Source organism: Phocoena sinus, chromosome 19, assembly GCF_008692025.1.
Source record: "Phocoena sinus isolate mPhoSin1 chromosome 19, mPhoSin1.pri, whole genome shotgun sequence".
NCBI classification, from domain to species: domain Eukaryota; kingdom Metazoa; phylum Chordata; class Mammalia; order Artiodactyla; family Phocoenidae; genus Phocoena; species Phocoena sinus.
This window is the reverse complement of record NC_045781.1, coordinates 5,220,181-5,241,555: the sequence shown is the minus strand read 5'-3', so window position 1 is coordinate 5,241,555 and position 21,375 is coordinate 5,220,181. Positions and strand designations below refer to the sequence as shown.

At 41.8% G+C, this 21,375-nt stretch overlaps 1 protein-coding gene across 6 annotated transcripts in view; it reads left to right on the top strand.

Annotated features, from left to right (window-relative positions):
• The window catches only part of ZNF350 (zinc finger protein 350), a 39,606-nt gene extending 18,468 nt beyond the window's left edge, over positions 1–21,138 (top strand). For 2 of the 6 annotated variants that reach the window (XM_032612779.1, XM_032612782.1), the window contains 4 exons: positions 10,535–10,723; positions 12,133–12,259; positions 14,078–14,170; positions 19,303–21,138. In XM_032612779.1, coding sequence (XP_032468670.1) covers positions 10,709–10,723; positions 12,133–12,259; positions 14,078–14,170; positions 19,303–20,663 — 1,596 coding nt within the window. In that variant the 5' untranslated portion in view covers positions 10,535–10,708 and the 3' untranslated portion in view covers positions 20,664–21,138. Of the gene's footprint in view, positions 1–3,575; positions 3,680–9,021; positions 10,456–10,534; positions 10,734–12,132; positions 12,260–14,077; positions 14,171–19,302 lie in introns of those variants that run through there. The other 4 variants (XM_032612780.1, XM_032612781.1, XM_032612778.1 and 1 more) reach the window with 4 other exon arrangements.
• The last annotated feature ends 237 nt before the right edge of the window (positions 21,139–21,375 follow it).

Below are 21,375 nucleotides of genomic sequence, written 5' to 3'. Positions count from 1 at the left end.
AGCTCTATATGATGGTTCTTTTTGGTCAGAAATTGTTTTGCTATTTTCAGTGGAGATACCTGGCAAATATTACCTTTTCCAGTAGAACAATTTTGCCACTTTGATTTTCTATACCCCTAGATATGATATTAGAAAGGGACTTCAATTCAGAGGTGTCTTTTCCAAAATGCATAACCCCTGTTTAATGAGGAAGAGAAGGTCAATATACAAAATACCTGGAACTTCCCTGGTGGCGCAGTGGTTGGGAATCTGCCTGCCAATGCAGGGGACACGGGTTCAATCCCTGGTCCAGGAAGACCCCACATGCCACGAAGAAACTAAGCCCGTGCACCACAACTACTGAGCCTGTGCTCTAGAGCCCGTGAGCCACAACTACTGAGCTCACGAGCCACAACTACTGAGCCCACGTGCCACAACTTCTAAAAAAGCCTGCGTGCCGCAACTACTGAGTCAGTGTGCTGCAACTACTGAAGCCCACGTGCCTAGAGCCTGTGCTCTGCAATAAGAGAAGCCACCGTAATAAGAAGCCTGCCCCCCGCAGCCAAGAGTAGCCCCCGCTCGCCATAACTAGAGAAAGCCCACGCACACCAATGAAGACCCAACGCAGCCAAAAAAAAAAAAACCTGACCAGTACTCCTCAAAATAATTGAGGACATGAAAAAGAAAAGACCGAGGAATGGTCATGGAGCAGAAGAATTCAAAGAAACCTGATTTTTAAAGGCAGTATTCTTCCCTGGTTTGAATCCTGAGACAGGAAAAGGACAGTAGTGGAAAACTTTGTGAAATCCAAATAGAATCTGTAATTTAGTTGTGTCATACCAATGTTAATATCTCAATTTGACAAATGTACCATGGTTATATAAAATATTCACATGAGAGGAAGTCAAATGAAGGTATATGTGCACTCTTTGTAGTACTTTGTGACTTTTGTGTAAATCTAATATTTTCTCCAAATAAAAGTTTATTTAAAATAGGTATAATCAGGACTTCCTTGGTGGTCCAGTGGTAAAGAATCCACCTTCCAATGCAGGGGACATGGGTTCAATTCCTGGTAGGGGAACTAAGATCCCACATGTCATGGGGCAACTAAGCCCGCGTGCCACAACTAGAGAGAGAAAACCCACATGCCACAACAAGAAAGAAGCGTGCGCACCACAACAAAATGTCCCACGTGCCTCAACAAAGATTCCGCATGTCACAGCTAAGACCCGATCCAACCCCCCCAAAAAAATTAAAGAAAATAAATATTTAAAAAATAAAATAGGTATAATCTATATCAATTATATCTCAATAAAGTAGTAAAAAATAGGTTTGATCTAGGGACTTCCCTTGCAGTCCAGTGGTTAGGACTCTGTCCTTCCAATACAGGGGTTTTGGGTTTGCTCCCTGGTCCAGGAACTAGCGCCCCAGCCAGTAAATTAAAAAAAAAAAAAAAAGGTTTGATCTAGTTTCATCACTTAATCTCTTATTATAAACATTTCCATATTATAAAATGTCCTTGTATATATATAATTAATATTACGTGGCTGTAATAATATCACAGGTGCAATAATATGGCTGTAATAGTATAATAGGATGGTAACTGGAGTCACATACAAAAGTTATGCATTAAAGTGGGTATACTTGAAAAATGTAACTGATTCAGTTATGTTCAGTTTATATTATGATCCTCTCATTATCCAGATTCTTACATTATCACTACAAGATTTGTTGTACTGTTTTTCTTGTATGTCCCAGATCTCTCCATTTATTTTTAATCCAGGTAGCTTATAATTTTGCAATTTTAGTTGTGTTTTAAAAAATATTCATACCCTATAAATTTTGTAGTATAGAACAGCAATTCATTTTAACAGCTTTATGGTCATAATTTACATATAACACTTACCAGTAGTAAGGGTATATGATACAATGACATTTAGCAAGTTTATAGAGTTGTGCCATCACCATGATCCAATATTTAGAAATTTTTGTAACCCCAAAAAGTAAACTGGATATAATGAGAATCTACCGTATAGCGTAGGGAACTCTACTCGATGCTCTGTTGTGACCTAAATGAGAAGGAAATCCAAAAACCAGGGGATATATGTATACATATAGCTGATTCACCTTGCTGTACAGTGTAAACACGATACTGTAAAGCAACTATACTCCAAATAAAATTAAAATAAGATAAAATAAAATTCTATATAAAAAGAAGAGTAGGGCTTCCCTGGTGGCGCAGTGGTTGAGAGTCCGCCTGCCGATGCAGGGGACGCGGGTTCGTGCCCCAGTCTGGGAAGATCCCACATGCCGCGGAGTGGCTGGCCCGTGACCCATGGCTGCTGAGCCTGCGCGTCCGGACCCTGTGCTCCGCAACGGGAGAAGCCACAGCAGTGAGAGGCCCGCATAGCGCAAAAAAAAAAAAAAAAAAAAAAAAAAAAAAAAAAGAAAAGTAACTGGATAGTTGAATTGTTGAGTTTTGAGAACTCTTTATTCTGAATATAAGTCCTTTTATCACATGTTAAATGTGTCAATACTTTCTCCCAATCTGTGACTCCACTCATTACTTTTCTTAAAGTTGTGCTTAAAAATACAAAAGTTTTTCATTTTAATTAAGTCCAATTTATTATTTTTTCTTTTATGTCTCAACCTTTATTGTCTTGCTGCAGAACTCTTTGGCTAACTTAAACTTAGGTCCATGGAGATTGTCTCCTAAGTTTCATACTTTTACCTCTTATATTTAGGTCTGTGATCTATTTCCAGTTAACTTTTGTGTATGCTTAGAGTTATGGGTCTTAAGTTATTTTTCTGCCAATAGGTATACAATTATCCCAGCCTCTTTTGTTGAGAAGACTTACCCCCATGGAAGTATCTTAGTGTCTTGACCAAATAGCTATTGATCTTAACACTTTTGGACTCTCGATTGTGGTTGTGCCTTTTTCATTGGCTCCAGACTTTTACTGGCCTCATTTTTAGTGGCCTTTCCCCGAGCCTCTAATCCCAGTCAAAATTTAGGCTTCATCCCAGCAGTTCGTTTCTTCTGGACCTGATGACCTGTGCCATACTGTGCCTGTTTCTCGAAATCGTATTCTGTCCTAAAAGCCACTTCCTGCAAGATATGGTCCTCCAAAGCTTTCTGGGGATGTCCGATTACTGGATGTATTGCTGTTTCTCTTTCCGGGAATTCGTTCTCTGCTGCTATATCGACAGCGGAACTCTTGGTCCATTTGGAAACCCGTCCTCCTACTTTTTAATACAAGGTGTAAAATAAAGGCCGCGGTAATATTACTTTCCTGCCCAGTCCGTCGAACGCAGTTTAGGTAGCTCCATATTTGCCTCGCAGACCTCGAGTCTCTGAAAATCTGCGAATTTTCTGAAGAGTCGAAGTGCCAGGAAATGAGATATCATCAGTGCCTTCTCACCTGCCGGACCATCCAGGGCTCCCGGCCCCAAACCCGCCCCTTGGCCTTCTGTACGTCAGGTGTCCCAACATGGCCGCCCCGTGGGGCCGCGGAGAGCTGGGCGCAGACATATTGTCTCTCTGGGAAATACCGGAATCCGCTCATCCGCCTTTCTTGAAACGCCTCAGACCGTCTTCGGCCGCCGTAGGCAGGCGAAAAATCTGGGCGACGGGTCCAGAAGTAGAAGCGGTTCGCGGCAGGTTACGTTTAGACTCTCCTTGTGGGCTGGAGAAAATCGGGTCAGTGTGTGCATTTGTCCCTTGAAGTTTTGTGTGTGTGTGTGTGTGTGTGTGTGTGTGTGTTTTCTCATGAGAGGTGTGTCTGTGACAGCGTGACGTGACTCCTACAGGGTGCAAATGGTGTAGTGTGGACTCACGGAATTATTGGAGGGTCTGGTGGGAAACGCCAAGGTGGAGGTATTTGGGAGGAACCAGCAGAGTCTGGCATGTCTATCTGTGGTTGGGGTGCTTTGGTGGGGAGTCGTTAAAACGGTTAAGAATCTGTAGAGATCAGCGACGGTGTCCTGACTGGCAAGGTATGGGGGTCTTTGCGGATCATTCTGTAAAGGATGCAGGTGGTATTTACGATGGTAACAGCTTCAGGTTTGGGAATTAATATGGGGCTCAGTGATTTGAGGCCAGGGTGGACGGGCATCGTGTGGGGATGTCTGGTCCAGGTTTCGGATTAATAAAGAAGTGTGTAGTGTCTGTGGTACAAAGAGGCTTTTGAGGGCTGAAGCTTTGGACGCCTGGCTGGTGGTTTCGTTGAGGTTCCAGCCTCCACCGCTGGGAAGGAAGGTGGTGCAGCCCAGGACAGGAGTTCGAAACCTTCTGCTTTTTAGGCTTTTATCCAGGGGGATGAGTAACTGCAGACCGAGGGACTAATCCAGCCACACCCGTCTGTTACGTATCGTCTATGGCTGCTTTCGCAATGAGAAGGCAGAATTGAAACGTTGTGACAGATCTTAACCTTCAAAGTAGAAATGTATAGTATCTATCACTTTGTAGAAAATGTTTGCCAACGCCTGCACTCACCACTTAATATATAGCAGTGGACACTGTTGCTTTTTTTGCCTGACAAACATTCCCTCCTTCTTTGCTAATAGAATCTCTGTTTTTAGTTATCCATCCTTCTGGTAGGGTGACCCATATGCCAGTACTGGTTGGTCTTAGTTAATCATGGTGGTTTCAGTTCCTGTTTCTAGTGATCAATTAGTATGAAATGAGCTTAGGTATATAGTGCAGTTCTAGCCAGCAGTATATGTGAAAATCTGCTTGGGATTTATGGGGGGAACGTTTTGTCTTTTACGTAAGTAATTCCTTGTGTCTCTTTTTCCATGTCGATGATGATGTCTGAATATAACCTTAATTTTCTGTCCAGTTTCTAATGTTTATAATTCATTCTTAGTGCATTGTCTCTACTCTCCAGTACAAAGGAGGAAAGTGAATGGGGTGGTAGTGGACATCTGTGTCCTTCCTGTTGCCTACCCTAAAATTCACCTGCTAGATGGTCTGGAGTTAACATGTTTCCAGGATGGAAGGATCATAAAATTATGAGTTCATCCAAGATTTCAAATTTAATGAAATAAAAATATTCATTGTATTCTTTCAGGGCAAAAAAAATGTCTATTTTATCTGAGTTATGTCCCCTATTAATTCCTTATATTTTTTTATTTGCACCAGGTTTCTTTCTATCTCACTACAAATGGATATGTGTTGTTGGTCTTTTTAAAGAACAGGCTTTTTCAAAAAGTTTATTTTATTGAAGTATAATTGATTTACAATGTTGTGTTAATTTCTGCTGTACAGCAAAGTGATTCAGTGATACATATATACATTCTTTTTCATATTCTTTTCCATTATGGTTTATCACAGGATAATATAGTCCCCTGTGCTATACAGCAGCACCTTGTTGTTTATTTATTCTATGTATAATAGTTTGCATTTGCTAATCCCAAACTCCCAATCCATCCCTCTTCTAGTCTCCCTCCTCTAGGGCAACCACAAATCTGTTCTCTGTGTAAAGAACAGGCTTTTTCAACTCTTCCATTTATATATTTTTTAATATTTATTTTGGTTGCACTGGGTCTTAGTTGCAGCAGGTGGGCTCGTTAGTTGTGGCTCACGGGCTCCTTAGTTGTGGCATGCAAACTCTTAGTTGCAGCATGCGTGTGGGATCTAGTTCCCTGAACATGGATGGAACCCAGGCCTCCTGCATTGGGAGCACAGAATCTTAACCACTGCACCACCAGGGAAGTCCTCACTTATTTGTTAATTTAAAAGATCTACAAGTTAATCAGTATAAAATTATTGCCCAGCTTGAGAAACAGAACACTGCCAGCACCCCAGTGGTGTTCTGTGAGCCACTTCGCAATTATATTACATCTTCACACTCAAAGGTAATTACCATCCGGTTCGAGATACCAAGCAGTTTAAGTCTTTTCTTTATAGTTGTATCATATAAAAAATTAATCATTCCTAATCATTATATTTTATTTAGTTGTGCCTATTTTTAACTACATGTCAGTGTTACTATACGGATTTTTTTTAACTGTCAGTCTTCTTTTACTCAATATTTTAAAGAATTATTCATGCTTTTGCACAGAGGTTTTTTTGTGGTTTTGTTTTGTTTAGTTTTTTGCTTTTGTTTTTTTTTTTTTTTTTTCCCTCTATAACAAGGGTCAGGCAAACATATTGTATGAATATCTATACAGTAAACATTTTAGGAGTTGCAGGACACAGAAGGTCTCTCACGTTGCTTTTTGGTTTTGTTTTACAGTCCTTTGAAAATGTAGAAAGTATTCTTAGCTTGCAAGCTGGGTAAAGGTTGTTTTTTAATAGCATTCCATAGTTTGAATATATGTCAGTTTTTTCTACTATTAATTAAACTTGTAATGCTTGCAGTTTGGGTTGTTATGAATAATGTTGCTGTGAAAATTCTTGTACATATCTTCTGGTTCAAATGTGTCCTTATTTTAGTGGGGGATAGATATATAACTTAGATGTATACTCAGAGTGAGATTTCTGTGTCTTAGGATGTGTATAACTTCAGCCTAAATGGATGATACCAAAATGTTTTCCGAAGTGGCTATCCAGTTCCTCCAGCGGAAGGAATATATAATTTGCATTATGGTGTGCTTCATTTTTTTTTTTTTTTTTTTGAGTTTGCTGGCCTCCCACTGTTGTGGCCTCTCCCATTGTGGAGCACAGGCTCCGGACACGCAGGCTCAGCAGCCATGGCTCACGGGCCCAGCCGCTCCGCGGCACGCGGGATCCTCCCGGACCGGGGCACAAACTTGCATCCCCTGGATCGGCAGGCGGACTCCCAACCACTGTTCCACCAGGGAAGCCCCCCCAGCACCATTTTTAAAAAGAAACATCCTTACCCTCTTCTCTGTAATGCTACTTTTGTTATCAAGTCTCTATATATGCATGGCTGTTTATAAGCATTTGATTTTGTTCCATTTGTCTATCATTGTACTAATATTGTACTGTAATAACTAAAGTAATTTTAAGTCCTCATAATTGATAGATGGATATAGTTATCAGCTTAGGATTTTGATTGAGGTTTCATTGGTTTTATATATATATATGGGAAACATGACATCTTTATTTTTATTTTTTATTTTTAAAAAAGTTTTATTGGAGTACAGTTGATTTACAATGTTGTATTAGTTTCAGGGGTACAACAAGGTGATTCAGTTATACATATACATATATTCATCCTTTTTCAGATTCTTTTCCCATATAGGTTGTCACAGAATACTGAGTTGAGTTCTCTGTGCTATACAGTAGGTCCTTGTTGGTTATCTATTTTATATATAGTAGTGTGTGTATGTTAATCCCAAGCTCTTAATTTATCCCTCCCCTCTACGTTTCTCCTTTGGTAACCATAAATTTGTTTTCAAAATCTGTGAGTGTGTTTCTGTTTTGTAAATAAGTTCATTTGTATCATTTTTTAAAAATTAGATTCCACATATGAGTGATATAATATGGTACTTGTCTTTCTCTGTCTGCCTTACTTCACTTAGTATGATAATCTCTAAGTCCATCCATGTTGCTGCAAATGGCATTATTTCCTTCTTTTTCATGGCTTAGTACTATTCCGTTGTATCTATGTACCACATCTTTATGCGTGCCACTGTCAATGGACATTTGGGTTGCTTCCATGTCTTGGCTATTGTAAATAGTGCTGCAATGAACATTGGGGTGCATGTATCTTTTTGTATTATGGTTTTTTCTGGATATATGCCCAGGAGTGGGATTGCTGGGTCACATGGTTGTTCTCTTAAAAAAATCTAAAAAGAGAACATACTGTTGTTCTCCATAGTGGCTGTACCAATTTATATTACCACCAACAGTGTAGGAGGGTTCCCTTTTCACCACACCTTCTCCAGCTTTTATTGTTTGTAGCATTTTTGATGATGGCCATTCTGACCAGTGTGAGGTGATACCTCATTGCAGTTTTGATTTGCATTTCTATGATAACTAGTGATGTTGTGCATCTTTTCATGTGCTTTTTGGCCATCTGTATGTCTTCTTTGGAGAAATGTCTATTTAGATCTTCTGCCCATTTTTTAAAAATACACTGATTTTTTTTCAACTTATTTATTTATTTTTGGTCGCGTTGGGTCTTCATTGCTGCGCACAGGCTTTCTCTGGTTGCAGCGAGTGGTGCAGTGAGCAGTGGCTACTCTTTGTTGTGGTGCACGGGCTTCTCATTGGGGTGGCTTCTCTTCTTGTGGAGCACAGGTCTATGTGCGTGGGCTTCAGTAGTTGTGGCACACAGGCTCAGTAGTTGTGGCTCACAGGCTCTAGAGCGCAAGCTTAGTAGTTCTGGTGCACGGGCTTAGTTGCTCCGCAACACGTGGTATCTTCCCAGACCAGGGATCGAACCTGTGTCCCCTAAACTGGCAGGTGGATTCTTAACCACTGCACCACCAGGAAGTCCCATTCTGCCTTTTTTTTTTTTTTTTTTTTTTTTTTTTGCGGTACGCGGGCCTCTCACTGTTGTGGCCTCTCCCGTTGTGGAGCACAGGCTCCGGACGCGCAGGGTCAGCGGCCATGGCTCACGGGCCTAGCCGCTCTGTGGCATGTGGGATCTTCCTAGACCAGGGCACGAACCCGTGTCCCCTGCATCGGCAGGCGGACTCTCAACCACTGTGCCACCAGGGATGCCCCTGCCCATTTTTTGATTATGTTGTTTGGGGTTTTTTTTTTTTTGACATAGAGCTGCATGAGCTGTTTGTATATTTTGGAGATTAATCCCTTTTTGGTCACTTGGTTTGCAAATATTTTCTCCCATTCTGTGGATTGTCTTTTCTTTTTGATTATGGCTTCCTTTGCTGTGCAGACACTTTTAAGTCTTACTAGGTCCCATTTGTTTATTTTTGTTTTTATTTTCTTTACTCTAGGAGGTGGATCAAAAAATATATTGCTGCAACTTATGACAGAGTGTGCTGCCTGTATTTTCCTCTAAGAGTTTTATAGTGTCCGGCCTTACATTTAGGTCTTTGATCCATTTTGAGTTCATTTTTGTGTATGGTGTTAGAGAATGTTCTAATTTCATTCTTCTACATGTAGTATCTAGTTTTCCCAGCACCACTTATTGAAAGACTGTCTTTTTTCCATTATATATTCTTGCCTCCTTTGTCATAGATTAATTGACCATAGGTGCGTGGGTTGACATGACGTCTTTAAAATGCTTGGTTTTCTGAATCGTATTCATAGTTCATCATTCCATTTATTTAAGTCTGTTAAAATTTCTGTCAGTATTCCTACTTATCATATATTTTTTATATTCTTCAAAATGATTTTGTTTATAAACTTTGTTTGTTGGTGACCTATTTGTTCTGTCAGTTAATGGGATAAGCGTGTTAAGTCTTCAACCGTTAGTTTGGATTTATTTCTTCTTGGCTTTTTGGGTCCAGTCTGGATTTATTTCTTCTTGGTTTTTTAGGTCCATTTTTGCTGTATGTATTTCAAAGCAATATTATTAGGTGCATAGAAATTGCAAATTTCTATAATGTGCTGAATTGAACCTCTTACTAGCAAACATTTTTCTTTCTCTTTAGTAATTTTTGGGCTTTCTGGTCCATTTTGTCTGAGAATACACCAGAGTGTCTGTGGTTACTCTTTCCATGGTTTATCTTTTTCTAACCTTTTATTCTCTAGCTTTCCATATCATTATGTTTCATACATGTCACCTAGAGTAGCATGTTTTTGGGTTTTGCGTAATTAACTAGATTCCTTGTTCTATTTATACTGAATATAATTCTTAGTATGTTTTGTTTTAAAATAGTCATCTAAGTGTACTGTATTGGCCCCACTAGTTCTCTATTCCTTCTTCTCTTTTTTTGCCTTGTTTTGAATGAATTTCTTCTCATTCTGTTTCCCCCTTCCATTAGGTTGGAAATTATGTACTTTGAGACAATTGTCAGTTTTCACCATGACACTAGAAATTACATACAGCATGGAAGCTTTCTTTGTCAAATGTTTACGTTGATTAGTACTTTTACACTCTTCTCTGACAGGGGTCTTAAGCATCTCAACTTTATTTACCAGTTTCCAATTTATTTACAATATTGTGTACTTTTAAAAAATGTATCTTAAACCGCCTAAGGTATTATCATCATTGCTTAATAAGAGAATGCTTCTGGTTTGCCCAGTACATTGGTTTTCAAACTGAAGTGTGTGTACTCACAGGGTGTATAAAAACGCTTGAGGAGGTTCCTGAGCGCACACGGTTTAAAGGAAAGCAGTGCCCAGCGCCTCTCCTCCCGTATGGTCTGTTTTGTATAATTGAGCTGCCTGAGATTCTCCTGCTCCTGAGGGCTGCTGCTGGGATGGATCTTGTTTCCCTCATCTCCTTTGACAGTCACGGCACTTCAACTTCATGGAATAAAGGAATACCCCCACCACAGTCAGAAGCTTAGGCTTTTTGGTCAGAGGAATAAAGTCTTCTGGGGCAACAATTTTCTGGGGACACTCGGCAATGCTGTGGGCATTGGGCTAAGGTGAGCGCCCAGGAGCAGCGTTAGCATCTGGGCCCAGAGGAAATGTACCCTCAGCTTGAATTTTCTCCTCAAACCACAGGTCCTGACTCCCCAGGAGCAAAAGAATCAGTAGAAGGAGGAAGAAGTTACAGGATTTGGTATCAGCATTACTGGGGACATGCTTGATTGAAGACAGAACAGAATTTAGAGCAGATCCAGAAGACACAGCGACAGAGCCTCCTTGTTGCCAGCTGTTTTCAGAAAACAGAAGAAAATGATCCAGGCCCAGGTGACTTTTGGTTTGTTTTATTCTTTCCTTTGTTCCCGTATGGGTTTGTTAGTTGTGTGAGTCATTCTAGGTAATTATTGCATGTAAGGGTGTCTTGGGGACCCTGGGTGTCTTTGTAGCCTGCTTCTGAATCGAGGGTGATCCAGGGGACCCCAGAAACTGCAGCCGGTGTCTGAAGGGAGAGCAGTTCTATGGGGACTGTTTTCTCAGGCTTTGCAGTATGTCTGACTCTTGATTTCCATGTTTGAATCCGAATTCTTTCTTTTTAATTAATTGATTGATTGATTTATGTATTTATTTTTGGCTGCGTTGGGTCTTCGTTGCTGCACGCGGGCTTCTCATTGCGGTGGCTTCTCTGTTGCGGAGCACGGGCTCTAGGTGCACGAGCTGCAGTAGTTGTGGCACGCGGGCTCAGTAGTTGTGGCTAGCGGGCTCTGGAGTGCAGGCTCAGTAGTTGTGGCACACAGGCTTAGCTGCTCCACAGCATGTGGGATCTTCCCGGACCAGGGCTCGAACCTGTGTTCCCTGCATTGACAGGCAGATTCTTAACCACTGTGCCACCAGGGAAGTCCCCAAATCTGAATTCTTAATCTACAGTTTTCTTTTCTTTTCTTTCTTTTTTTTCCCCACACCACATGGCTTGCAGATCTTAGTTCCCTGACCAGGGTTGGAACTGGTACCCCCTGCAGTGGAAGTGTGGAGTCCTAACTACTGGACTGCCAGGGAATTCCTGGCAGTTTATTTCCTGGCAAAATCAATATATTGCATTTATTTTTGTTCATTACACAACTGACTTAAGAATATATTTAAAGGCTGAAATCATAACAAAGTACACATATCAAAAAATAAGTTTCTTCTTCATACACTTTAAACATGCTTATTAAACATTTAGTTTCTTATAATTCTGGCTTCTTGAGTTGCTTCCCAGAAGATTCTGATTGACTGGCTCTAAAGACACAGTCATCCCGATTCCACTGGCATATATGTTTGTCCCATACATATATATACACACACATATATGTATGAATGTGGTGTTTTCTAGGTTAACAAGAAGATTTAACTTCTACATGTTATAGAAACGTCTGTGAGGGACTTCACTGGTGGTCCAGTGGTTAAGACTCTGTGCTTCTACTGTAGGGAGCACAGGTTCGATCCCTGGTTGGGGAAATAAGATCCCGCAAGCCACGCAACATGGCCAAAAAAAAAAAAGAAATGGCTAATGATAAATGGATGGATGACTGACTACACAGTTACAGTTAGTTGAATCCTAGTATTTTATTAGGCTTTTGCTTCTTCCATGTGTCTAGATATACAGATCTAGCCTATAAAGTGGAAATGAGAAGACAAACTAACATTTCTTCCATATCATCAAAAAGAGATCAGTTCATTAAACACCACTGTTATTACAGGAAACCCTGACATTTGAGGATGTGGCAGTGGACTTCACGTGGGAGGAGTGGCAGCTCCTGGCCCCTCCTCAGAAGGACCTGTATCGGGACGTGATGCTGGAGAACTATAGCAACCTGCTGTCCGTGGGTGAGGACGGCTCCCCTGGGTCCCTGAGAGGGTCCCCAGTCAGTGGGGTTTCCTTTCTCAGCTTCTGAAAGCTTTGGATTGTCTGTGATTCTCTGAAGCAGTAGATTCTCGGTCCTGTCTCTGGCCCAAGAGAAGTGGGTATATTCTCCTTTCTCTTGAGAGAAACGCCTTTATTTTGTAGCTGTGTATAATGCTGTGATTTATATTAAGAAATATATATATTTGGTCTTCATCCCCAATTCTGGCACAGAGCTCCTAAAATCCATGGAATTTCCTAAGTTATAAGAGGGTAAAGGAGAAATGGGTGTCTTTTGTTATTAATATAAGGGACCCTTACCACAGCATGTGAGTTTATGTTAATGAGGTGATTTGGGGAAGGCCACTCGATAACCTAAGATTGCGGGCTGGTCGCTGAGCTCACCACCCATGATTTAGAGGGTTGCAACTTTCAGTCCCGCCTCCACCCCGCCTCTGGGGAGAACAAAGTGGCTGGAGATTAAATCATAATCACCAAAGCCCGATGTTTTTTTGTTTTGTTTTGTTTTTTTGACAATTAGAACATAGTTTAATAAGTCCTTGGTCAGAGGAGTTTCATTCTTCTCTGCATACCTGTATATGCATACTGCAAACAACAGTACTTTAACAATGATTAACACAGTGACCACAGCTTGTACCATTTTAACTACAATAATGAATAATTTCCATATCTGCTGCAACATGTAGAGTTTCTACTAAACAGTCATTTATAATTAAAAATTCAGCAGCAACTGTGAGGGTCTCTTGTCACACCCATCTTCTCTGTGCATTTACCATTTTCCAGCTCTCTCCCCCATTAGGTCAGTGGTTCTCAACTAGGGCCGATTTGTTTCCCAGGGGACATTTGACAATGTCTGGAAATATTTCAAAGCCTCACGATTTAATCCGTCATGGCTATATAGTGAAGCCTCTATGAAACTCCACAGGGACAGGCTCGGAGAGCTTTCAGATTGGTGGCCATTTGGCGGTGCCAGGGGAGGGGTGCCCCCAGAGAGAGCATGGAAGCTCTGTGGCCTTTCCCACATGCCTTGTACTGTATTCTCTTCCATCTGGCTGTTCCTGAGTTGTATCCTTTTATTTTTTTATTGATTTATTTTTAAGTTTTAATTTTTTATTTGTTTTTTTAATTGTAGTAGAATTGCTTTACAATGTTGTGTTAGTTTCTGCTGTACAGTGAAGTGAATCAGCACTGTGTATACCTATATCCCCTCCCGCTTGGACCTCCCCCCTCCCCCACCACATATAGGTCATCACAGAGCACCGAGCTGAGCTCCCTGGGTATCCTTTTATAATAAACTGGTGACCTAGTAAGTAAACTGTCTTCTTGAGTTCTGTCTGCTGCTCTAGTGAATTAATCGAACCTGAGAAAGGGAGTCATGGGAACCTCTGATCTATTCATGGTTGATCAGAAGCCCAGGAAACAGCTTGAATTTACAGTTGGTGCCAGAAATGCAGGAGCGGAGCCGAAGTCTTATGGGAGTGTACCCCTAACCTGTATTATCTGACCCTATCACCGGGTAGATCGTGTCAGAATTGAATTAAATCGGAGGACACCCCGTCAGTGTCAGTTGGTGTTGCAGAATTCCTTGATGTGTGGAAAACCCACATATCTGGTGTCAGAAGTGAAGCAGAAGGATTGACAGGAGAGGAGACTCACAGAGGGGTGTGTTTTTCCTTCAAAATGTGAAAACCGTATTGTCCTCTGAGGTAGGATTCTGTGGTTTTCATGGACCCCATGCGCCATTCACTGCGTCTAAATCTTGTATCATTTTCCATGAATAGGTTTTCAAGCCAGGAAACCAAATGTACTGTCCAAGTTGGGTCAAGGAGAACCATGGACGATGGAAGATGAAATCCACTGTCAAACCCGTTCAGGTGAGTGAGAGACCAGCAAGGTGACAGACCGTGGAAATCCCGGTGCCAGACCTCTTTTTCTTTGTAGGAGTTTAGAGAAAAATGTATCCCATCTTAGGGAAGATTCTATCTTTTCTGGGATTTGTTTCTTTTTTTTTACCCCCATCTTGTTTTTTGTTTGCATAGTTTTCTTTTTCCTAGTGTTCTCATATCTTTTTTTAAAAAATAAATTTATTTATTTTTTGGCTGCACTGGATCTTCGTTGCTGCATGCAGGGTTTCTCTAGTTGCAGCAAGTGGGGGTTACTCTTCGTTGCAGTGCATGTGCTTCTCATTTCAGTGGCTTCTCTTGTTGCAGAGCACGGGCTCTAGGCACGTGGGCTTCAGTAGTTGTGGCACACAGACTCAGTAGTTGTGGTTCGCAGGCTCTAGAGCACAGGCTCAGTAGTTGTGGCGCACGGTCTTAGTTGCTCTGTGGCATGTGGAATCTTCTCGGACTGGGGCTCGAACCCGTGTTCCCTGCATTGGCAGGCGGATCCTTGACCAATGCACCACCAGGGAAGTCCCTGGATTCTCATGTCTTTTCCTTCTTCTTTGTACACTTCTACCTCCTTTTCTATGAAATTCCACCTTCCAAGGCCTCTCTCCAAAGAGAAAACTTTTGAATTCCTCAATGTCTTCTGGTTACTGCACCTTTCTGCCCCACTGGTAATGTTGATTTCCTTCCTCACATCCACCCCATCTTGGATGCCGATCCCCAAAGTAAACTGGTCTTCACTGTGCCTTGTCCCCGCTCTGAGGTTTTCCAAAGGTTTTGTTTTCCATTTTACTCAATGATCTCCTAACCTTCCAAGTTTTCTTCATTCTAACAAGCTAATAAACTCCTTCGGTTCCCTGGATAAGACTCCCAAATTGATCTCTCCCCCATGTTCTCCACCACAGACTTGGCTTCTATATAATTTACTCATCTCAATGGCAGCTCTCCTGAGTTTCCAGTAACTGCAAGGACCCAAGATAATCTTCCCTCCCAGGAAACCCTAGAGGTTTAGGTTCTCCCTTATTCCTGTGCGTCCTCCATCCTGGCCATTCAGGCATTACCTCGCATGTTCCCCACCAGCAGAGCTCTCTTCTGTTAAGGGGTCTGCTGTTCATGATGAATTTTTTGTTTGTTTGTTTGTGGTATGCGGGCCTCTCACTGCTGTGGCCTCTCCCGTTGCGGAGCACAGGCTCCGGACGCGCAGGCTCAGCGGCCATGGCTCACGGGCCCAGCCGCTCCGCGGCATGTGGGATCCTCCCGGACCGGGGCATGAACCCGCGTCCCCTGCATCGGCAGGCGGACTCTCAACCACTGCACCACCAGGGAAGCCCCATGATGAATTTTTAACTAGAAATGTTATTTTAACATCCTGTGTTCTCAGTTCCAACCTCAACACAATCATAACTCTTGCCTACTTTGAATGATTAATTCCTTTGTGTATTTACTGATTTTGAACTTTCTTCTCGTTGATTGTTGACATTACTATTGCCTTCATTTCCCTAAAATTTTCATTTTTCTTCCCACTGGATCCTGATGACATTTAGTCTCCACTAACCACATTATCTGGCAGTTAAAATTTTTCTTTCCATGATCTCCATGATATGATATCATCTTGCTCAGAAAGAGATAGATTTCCATCTTCTTTCCTAAATTCTCCCCAATGTGTTCCATACATGTAATTGCTTCTTTGATTCATTCCTCTATTTTTCGAAATCTTTTTTCTTTTCTTTTTTTCATTCCTCTGTATTTTCTGATAGCCTAGTGCATACTGGAAGGTAAGAACAGTGGGAAAAAGTATACAAATGATCAAGAGTTTTTAGTCTGTGAGAAAGGAGTTAAGGAATTGATAACAATAAACAAATAATATACCTAGGGGGTGAAAAGTGCTGTGATAAAACTTTAGTCAGCATTATGGAAGAGTTGATGCTGGGGCTCCTCTTTTAGGCAGGGAACACCTCTCAGGTAAGGTGCCTCTGAGCCAAGAAATACGGGAAGTTAGTAGGCTGCCGGGTTAGGAGTTTTCCAAGTAGAGCGGCTAGCAAACTTAAAAGGCCACGCCACGAATGAGTTTAAGAGACATTAAGGAGCCCATGTGGACAGAGCAGAGTGTGCTTTCAGGAACGTGATGGGAATAAGCCGAAGAGGCAGTAGCAGTGGGGACGGGCAGGGGCGGGGGGTGGTGGATAAGGTTGGTCATGTACTCAATTTCAAGGAATCGAGATTTTATTCCTAATAAGATGAGAAAACACGAGGAGTTCTTGAGTACTGGAATGACATGAAATAATTTACATTTTTCAAGGAATCCCTTTGGCTTCTGTGTAGAAAGCAGACCATAGCGGGCAGGGGGCAAGCAGGAAAGCCTTGTAGGAGGCTATTGCAAAAAACATGGTGACAGAGAGAATGGTTGACTGCAGCATGGGTGGAGGGGTGAGTGTTGGTTGGATTCTGGATATGCTGCCTATAGAGGGCAAATGAGAGTTGACATTTAAATAAATATGGGCTGAGCGGAAAAAACGGATGAAGGTTGATGTTAAGGTTTTGGGGTCAAAATTACTTTCAGGGATGTAAAGCAGCATGACTACATCATGAGTGCTTGGACTTGGCCCTGTGCTTTAGGAATAAGAAGTCTTGATTTTTTTTTTAAATTGAAGTATGGTTGATTTGTATTAATTTCTTTTTTTATTAATTTATTTAATTTTTTAATTTTAATTTTAATTTTTGGCTGTGTTGGGTTTTGGTTGCTGTACGCGGGCTTTCTCTATTGCAGCGAGCAGGGGCTACTCTTCATTGCAGTGCGCAGGCTTCTCATTGCAGTGTCTTCTCTTGTCGAGGAGCTCGGGCTCTAGGCGCGCAGGCTTCAGTAGTTGTGCCTCGCGGGCTCTAGAGTGCAGGCTCAGTAGTTGTGGCTTACAGGCTTAGTTGCTCCGCGGCATGTGGGGGTCTTCCCGGACCAGGGCTCGAACCCGTGTCCCCTGCATTGGCAGGCGGATTCTTAACCACTGCGCCATCAGGGAAGTCCCTATCACAGGATATTGAATATAGTTCCCTGTGCTATACGGTAGGACCTTGTGGTTTACCCATTCTATATGTAATAGTTTGCATCTGCTAATCCCAGACTCCCAATCCATCCCTCCCTAAAATCTTGTTTGTTAAGGTGAGTTGAGCAGGTTGATGAGGGATGCAAGCAGTAGTTTCCCTGGGGGAGGAGTGTTCCAAAATAAACCTGGAAAGTTCAAAGGTTTGAAGCAAGAGCGTGTCTGAAGAACTTTCGGAAGCCTGTTTGGATGGAACATAGAGAGCATGACTGGAGACATAGGGTCAGTGGGGTAGAGGCTGGGGGCTGGGGAGCAGGTCACGTAAGGGCCTTTCAAGGATACATCAAGACCTTAATTTTTTAACAAATTAATTTATTTTTTATTGGAGTATAGTTGATTTACAATGTTGTGTTAGTTTCAGGTGTACAGCAAAGCAATTCAGCTATCTGTCGATCTATCTATATTTTTTCAGATTCTTTTCCTTTATAGGTTATTACAAAATATTGACTATCGTTCCCTGTGCTGTACAGTAGGTCCTTGTTGTTTATCTATTTTATATGTCGTAGTGTGTATATGTTACTCCCAAATTCCTAATTTATCCCTTCCCCCCACCTTTCCCCTTTGGTAACCATAGTTTGTTGTCTATGTCAAGACCTTGATTTTATTCATAATGAGATGAGAAAAGATTAGGGAGTTTTGAGTAGAGGAGGCTTGATGTGATATAATTGGTGCTAAAAGGTTCCGTTTGGCTAATGTGTAGAAAATAGACAGGCACTGGCAGGGGAGGGACAGGAAAGCCAGGGAGGAGGCTACAGCTGTGGTGTGAGAGAGAGTGATTGGCTTCGTGAGGGTGGAAGGAGTGGGTGCCTGTCCCATTCTGGGTGTATCTTAAAGGAGGGCAGGCAGGATTGATCATTGTGCTGGATACTGTGTGTGAGCGAGAGAAACAAATGCTGAGGAGTTTTGTCGTGGTGAAGGAGAAGAGTGGAGTTGGCAGTGACTGTGCCGGAGGTGACAGGTGGAGGAGACCTAGCCTGGGAAACCAGTTCTGTTTTGGAGATTGTAAGTTAGATGTGCTTGGAGTTCTGCGCTGTGTCATTTTCTTCATTCCCCTCATGGAGACCACAACAATGGATCTATGGGGAGGCCTGTCTCCCTCCAAAATGAGCCCTGCACCTTTCTTCCTCTCCATTGCTCCTTCCCACCACGTTTTCCAACCTGCAGCTGTTTTCCTTGTGTCTATCTCTGCCCTGTAAAGTGCTTTTACCCATCTATAGTATAGGCTCCGTGAACACGAGGAGTACGTTTGCAAATCCCCAACAGTAGCACCGTTCCTGTACACAGAGGTGATCAGTAAGGATCTGTGGAATGAATGGGTCCATCCCTCCCCAGTTTGGATGAGGTGGCCCTGCAACCTGTGGTCTCCTGCTCACAGGAAATTGCTTGTATTTTACAGTCTCTCCATGTTTTGCAAGGCTAGTATTTAGAAAGTATTCAAATCTATATTTATTCATTTTGAACTATCCAACCCTGTGTTTTACACAAACTACGTTTACCTTTTGGTTGGTTTGTATTGTTTGTTCCAATGTGCAGGGAACATTAAACATGGAATTTTATTTACACTTATATAATAGGAACATCACTAAAATGACTCCTAGCATCAAGGTTTTTTTTTTTTAATTAATTAATTTATTTTTGGCTGTGTTGGGTCTTCGTTGCTGTGTGTGGGCTTTCTCTAGTTGCGGCTAGCGGGGGCTACTCTTCATTGCAGTGTGAGGGCTTCTTATATTTGGTTTTTGTTCATTTACAGTGTCTTCTCTTGCTGCAGAGCATGGGCTATAGGTGCACAGCCTTCAGCAGTTGTGGCCCATGGGCTCAGTAGTTGTGGCTCGCAGGCTCCAGAGTGCAGGCTTGGTAGTTGTGGCGCATGGGCTTAGCTGCTCTGTGGCATATGGGATTTTCCCAGACCAGGAATTGAACCTGTGTCTCCTGCGTTGGCAGGAGGATTCTTAACCACTGCACCACCAGGGAAGCCCTGCATCAAGGTATTTTTAAGAAATTCATTGTTCTTCTCTTTCCTAGAAATCTGGAAAGTTGATGATCACCTGCTGGAGCACTTACAAAATGAGAGCATGGAGAAGAGACTAGAAAAATGGCATGAACAGAACCCACTGGAATATTTTGTTCATCAGAGCAGAACTCATTTTCTGTTCAGGCAAAATCATGATGTGTTTGACTTACATGGAAAAAGTATGAAATCAGATTTAACTTTACTTCCCCAGAGCAGGAGCTATGAAATAAAGATCCCTGCTGAGTTTACTGGCGATGGGAAATCCTATCTCCATGCTGACAATGAACAATTTCATACTGAAATTAAATCTCCCCAAAGCCAAAAACCCATCAGCTCTAAGACCCAATTCAGCAAGCATCAGAAAACCCAAAAAATACAGAAGCCTCATGTATGTGGTGAATGTGGGAAAGCTTTTATCAAAAAGTCTTGGCTCACTGATCACCAGATAATTCATACAGGAGAGAAGCCCCATCGATGTAACATGTGTGGGAAAGCATTCTCTAGAAAGTTCATGCTCACTGAACATCAGAGAACACATACAGGAGAGAAACCTTATGAATGCACTGAATGTGGCAAAGCCTTCCTCAAGAAATCACGGCTCAATATACATCAGAAAACCCATACCGGAGAGAAACCGTATATATGCAGTGACTGTGGGAAAGGCTTCATCCAGAAGGGAAATCTCATTGTACATCAGCGAATTCACACAGGCGAGAAACCTTACATATGCAATGAATGTGGAAAAGGCTTCATCCAGAAGACTTGCCTCATTGCACATCAGAGATTTCACACAGGAAAGACTCCTTTTGTGTGCAATGAATGTGGAAAGTCCTGTTCCCAGAAGTCGGGTCTCATTAAACATCAAAGAATTCACACAGGAGAGAAACCCTTTGAATGCAGTGAATGTGGGAAAGCCTTCACTACAAAGCAAAAGCTCATTGTTCATCAAAGAACTCATACAGGAGAGAGACCCTATATCTGCAATGAGTGTGGGAAAGCTTTTGCCTACATGTCTTGCCTTGTTAAACATAAGATAATACACACAAGAGAGAAACGTGGAGCTTCAGCCAAGGTGGAAAATCATCCCTCAGAGAGTCACAGCTCCTCACAGACTAGTGATGTTATGCAGGAGAAAACCCCTGTAAATTCAGTGACTATGCAGGTGCCTTCAGTGGCCCCTCAGACATCAGTAAACATAAGTGAACTCCTAGCAAATAGGAATGTAGTCATAGTGGGACAACCTGTGGCCAGATGTGCACCCACAGGAGATAACAGAGGTCTTGCACAGGAGAGAACCCTTATGAATGCATTGAATGTAGTTGTGCCTTCAGTCGTCAATTACATCTTATTTTATGTCACAGAAAACCAGTAGGAAAAAAAACTCAGAGACATACTATGTGAAAAAGATATAAATTATTGAGCTAAAATTTTTAGCTTATATGGTGGCTGATAAAGTATATACTGAGAGAAATTGTATAAATGCTGAGACTGGGAACGCATGATGTACTCATCTAATTAGATACATGCATTGATACAGAGACATAATCTGATGTTAACCCAAACACATACACATCAATTGCTCTGTTGTGTCAGTCGAATGAATGAAGGAAGGCTGAGTTCAACTAAGTGGAGAAAATAGTTGTTTTTAAACACATAATTTGTATGTGGAAGGTTGCTATGAAAAATAAAAAACAACAGGGCTAATATTGGACTGGTGGGATACTGGGCGTGTATATATCAATTCAGTTTCTGGAAGGCCAAGGTGAAGCATTACTTGAAAACTGGGATGTCTATCTTAAACCCCGAGAAATTTACATTGTGCAAATAGATTGAGCCAGTTTGATTGAGTCATTTTGTTCATTTACTGAGTATTTGTCGAATACTTCCTTTTTACTGGGTCCTGCTCTAGGAGCTGAGGATACAGTGGTGACCAAACCAGAAAAAGCCCATGGTCTCCTGGAGAGAGCTTTGAGGTAACTGGATTGTCTTTAAGTGGTACCTTTACACACCAGGTAATCTAGTAAGAGGATGTAAATAGGTACACAAGGTGAAATAGACATTTTCTTAGTCCCTTCTGGTTACTA